Source organism: Miscanthus floridulus, chromosome 12 (assembly GCF_019320115.1).
Source record: "Miscanthus floridulus cultivar M001 chromosome 12, ASM1932011v1, whole genome shotgun sequence".
Classification (NCBI taxonomy): Eukaryota; Viridiplantae; Streptophyta; class Magnoliopsida; order Poales; family Poaceae; genus Miscanthus; species Miscanthus floridulus.
The window spans coordinates 37,103,219-37,107,388 of NC_089591.1; the positions used below are offsets into that span (position 1 = coordinate 37,103,219).

Below are 4,170 nucleotides of genomic sequence, written 5' to 3' on the forward strand. Positions count from 1 at the left end.
CCCCTGTGTTATAGTAACCCAACTATCGTAAATATGTATTGACATTATCGTAAATTAGTATATAAAATTATTGTAAATGGAGGTGGCTACAGAATAACTTATTTTGTAGCTGGCTACTGAATATACTCTCCAGACAATTTGAGACTTCGGAAAAACATTTTGATGGACTCACTTGACGTATGTTTGACAACTATGTAAAAAAGAACCAAAAGTTTATTCAGTATCAAGTACATTTTCACCCTTTCAAACTAACTGATGATCTTTTGTTTCTACATAATTTAAATGGTTAAGAGTGTTCTTTTTTTAAGGTTGTTGCTGCTCCTGGAACTGGAAAGGAGTGGCTCGGTACAAATGGGAAAGGAAAGGAGCCACGGGGTTACCTGGGCCTTTCCTTTCTGAGGCCATTCTCGTAGCCCACTGTGCGGCCCAACCCAAACACGAGGACGAAGCAGCCCATGCCATGAGAAACGCTGCCTGCCTTCTTGCCGTCGCTCGCCGGTCGCCACAACGGCAAACACCGCTCCCGCCGCCATTGCTGCTGCTCGTGGACTCGTGGTCTCGTGGAGGCTCCGCCGATGGCCATGGACCCGGACCCAGACCTGGACCTGGACATGGACATGGATATGGAGACGCTCGCCGACGCGGCGCTCGCCGGCGACAGCGGCGGCGAGGCCGAGCGGTACGAGGCCGCCGAGGCCGAGGCCGACATCCTCCGCGACCGTTTCCGCCTCGCCGTCATCAGCATCGCCACCGCCGAAGGTAGCGTATCGTCCTCTCGCGCCTTCCTTCGTTCTTGTGGGAGTTAAAGAGTCCGGTACTGTTTCTGTTCTCATCTTGGGATGCGGCGTTCTGCGCAGGAAGAAGGCCGGGATGACGGTCGCCGACCCCGTTGTTGCCTGCATCGCTGATTTGGCGTTCAAGAGCGCAGGTCCTTCTTCCCCCAGAACCCTACCTTTCCCTCCATTTGCTTCTGTAATCAGTAACCGCTTGTGCACGTTATTTCTCTTTGGTTCATTGCAAGGTGCCATCTTACTCTGAACCTCTTGGGAGTACAATTTATCTCCACCTGCTTGAGTTGCCAAGTTGACTGCTCCAACAAAATTGGTTTCTGTAGGAAATGCAGTGCTTGGAGTAGTTTCAGTATTTTTCAAATTGGTTCTTGAAACGGAAAATGTGCTGAAAGACTAGAGCGGTTCAGTTACATTATTCTCTGAATGGTTAAAAGTTAGCATGTGTTTAGTAGAATATGGTTGGTGCTGGAGAAAATATGAATGGTTAATTATGGGTGCCTGCAACTTTTGATCTCCATCAGGCTTTGATCTGTAAAGTTTGTCACACTTCTGTTATAGCTCATTATCCCAAATTTTTGTGGAGATAAACCGACGGGATAGCAATTCCTTATCACAATATTCCACTGGGCTTTGATATGGTGTAAAGTTTGTCTTTCATGCTCTGAATTGAGAGCTCAAGTTTGTCTTGGGACCTTGCAGACTGAAAGATTGGTCATTCCCTACTTTTGGTAGAATTTAACAACCTGGAATGTAGTTTTGCTTTTTGTTTCTGAAGCTAAGAAGTGGCACCAGTGCTTACATGGGTTATGACTGCATTATTTGAGATGTCCTGCCCCTTGACCTCAAACCTACTTGGAGGATTATTTATTTCCTTCTACCCCGCACAGAGCGGGAGCTCTTTGCACTGGGTACGCCCTTTTTACCCTTGTGTAGTTGTGTGTATTGTCAAGGGACAAAAGAACCTTCCCTGCATGGCTTCCCAAGATGTATTAGGAATTGGACCCAAAAGCCCCAAATCCATTGCATTGTAGCTATTATTTTTACATGTCATTTTCGTGTCATCTATCAATGTACAGTATAGTACTTGTTAAATGTGATACCTACTCATGATGTAGACAGAAACACACCTGTGTTAATCATAACACATGTAGACAACTGATTTCCAAAGATTCACCAGTTTACACGCCTCAGTAAGTTCAGTTACATCAACACTTATTGAAGATCGCCCCACATTATGTCTGCAAAGTGCAAACTTCACAATCATACCGTTGGAGTGACCAATATATTCAGATAGAAAGCAATTGTTGAGCACATAGATTTTCTATCTTAGACCTCTTGCAGAGAAATTTTTTTTGTCTTGCCACAAATTAGCGAGTGCATAACTACAGTGATTAGTGATGGTTAAATAGATGCATTGGGTCGATGAACACGTGCATTTAGTTGAAAAGCAACAGCATCTGATGCTTGGCACTTACTAGCTAGTAGCTATTTTAAATTGTATCGCATCTGATACGGTGTGGAGAACGTAGGGGAGATCGGAGGAGCAGCTGAGGCTGAACATTGGAACGGAGAGAATAGCGAGGCAATGGCGGTGTGGGGCTAGAATTGATACGGCGTGGAGCACGTAGGGGAGATCGGAGGAGCAGCTGAGGCTGAACATTGGAACGGAGAGGGATAGCGAGGCAAATGGCGGTGGGGGCTAGCAATTGATACGGCGTGGAGCACGTAGGGGAGATCGGAGGAGCAGCTGAGACTGAGAATTGGAACGGAGAGGATAGCGAGGCAATGGCGGTGGGGGCTGGTCGCTGGCGTCTGTGGCAGAAACGCTCGCAGCCACCGTCGAAGGGTAAAACCCCACCAGCCTAAGGGAGGTTTATTCCTTCTTCGATGATTACAAATCCATCTAAGGGAGCCAATCAATCTCCTAAAAATCCTCCCTAACCTGCCTTATCTAACAAACCCGGGCCTTAGCCACGGTTGGGCTCATGCGGGCGCCTAGGCCGGCGCCTATACTGGCAGCCAACAAAGGGTCCACAACAGCATCCTTCCTATCCTTTTAGAGAGAGAAAGAATGGCTCTGGATCTGCATAGATTTGTGCCTGTGGGAACTATATGAATATTCCATCTAACATCTTCCGTATAATGTACAGAGCAGCTAGCAAAGGATGCAGAGTTGTTTGCACAGCATGCCGGTCGCAAATCCGTCAGGATGGATGATGTCATACTCACAGGTACTTGACAGTAACTTGTTCTGCTGATTCTGTAACAAAGGGAGAAAAAAATGTTCGGCTTCTTAGAAGTTAGAAGTACATCTTGTTACATTTGGCTTGTTTGAACTACTTGTACCTATACCCTCTCTTTTCCTAGTATATTTGATTAGTTGATCGATGTGCACAAAGACGGCACTCATTTTGGCCCTCACAATAAATTTTTCTCAGTTTGATACTTTGATCTTTGGTGTGTAACTCCAGCTCACAGGAATGAGCATCTTATGGGCCTGTCGCGGACCTTCTCTCAGGAGCTGAAGGGAAAGGAGCCTGCCAGTGAGAGGAAGAGAAAGAAATCATCTAAGAAGTATGAGAGGGTGATCGAAGTCTGATTTCAGATATCTGCTATCTTGTTTAGTGAGGAAGTCATGCAGTCTTATCTCGCGAGGTCCTCCTCACTTGTACATCCTCCTACTCCTTGTGTAGTTGTGTCGATGCTATCTTCTTGCCATTTTGCAGAATGGCTTATTGTACAAACTCTTTCATCTATTCAGTTTTTTTTGTTTCATGCTATTCAGTAACTGGTATTGCATTGAGCTTGCCTCTCAACTGCACTTGCATTAGTAGGAGTCCAGGAGCGTCCAAGGGACAAGAAAGAAGAGCTCGCGGGCAGCTTCTCTCGTGAGTCTGTGGCTAAATCTTACACCGATCATGTCTAAAATATCTAAAATACATCACGTTCTATCTTTTTTTTCGTGGTAATTTATAACTGCACCGGCTCTGTTCAAAATATGTCAGTCTTAGAATTCGAAACCACTAACATGTACGAATCTTTCTATGTTTGCAGAGTTCCGTTAAAAAATAGTACAATGGGCCCCAAAAAAAAACGAAGAATAACCTTTTACCGACATGGCAGATAAAATGACGGCCCTACTAACCAATCTTTGGTGAATGGTGGAGAAAAGTTGATAATTCACTAGTGGAGATTTGAGGAAGGTCGGCTGAGCAAGAAGCCGGCTTGTTTTTTCAGTTGGGACAGTGTTTTTCTCTCACAACCAACCACATAAAACAGTGTTTTCCAGATAAACAGTATTTTTCAGTCCAGCCGAACAAGCTCCTAGTTATTTTGGGAGCCTATAGCATCTGTGGCACAGAAATGATTGTGTCCTCAA

At 45.3% G+C, this 4,170-nt stretch overlaps 1 protein-coding gene across 1 annotated transcript; it reads left to right on the forward strand.

Annotated features, from left to right (window-relative positions):
* Positions 1-515: 515 nt before the first annotated feature.
* Positions 516-3,539, forward strand: LOC136498651 (protein MHF1 homolog). The gene is made up of 4 exons (XM_066494535.1): positions 516-764; positions 862-928; positions 2,942-3,022; positions 3,263-3,539. The coding sequence occupies exons 1-4, from the start codon at positions 576-578 to the stop codon at positions 3,388-3,390; spliced, it is 465 nt and encodes a 154-aa protein (XP_066350632.1). The 5' UTR covers positions 516-575; the 3' UTR covers positions 3,391-3,539.
* The last annotated feature ends 631 nt before the right edge of the window (positions 3,540-4,170 follow it).

Excerpts from the sequence above, each read along its gene's own strand:
- LOC136498651 (XM_066494535.1), top strand. The coding sequence starts at position 576 with ATGGCCATGGACCCGGACCCAGACCTGGACCTGGACATGGACATGGAT. Across the intron at positions 765-861 it reads TCGCCACCGCCGAAGGTAGC|AAGGCCGGGATGACGGTCGC; the intron begins GTATCGTCCTCT and ends CTGCGCAGGAAG. Across the intron at positions 929-2,941 it reads TTTGGCGTTCAAGAGCGCAG|AGCAGCTAGCAAAGGATGCA; the intron begins GTCCTTCTTCCC and ends TATAATGTACAG.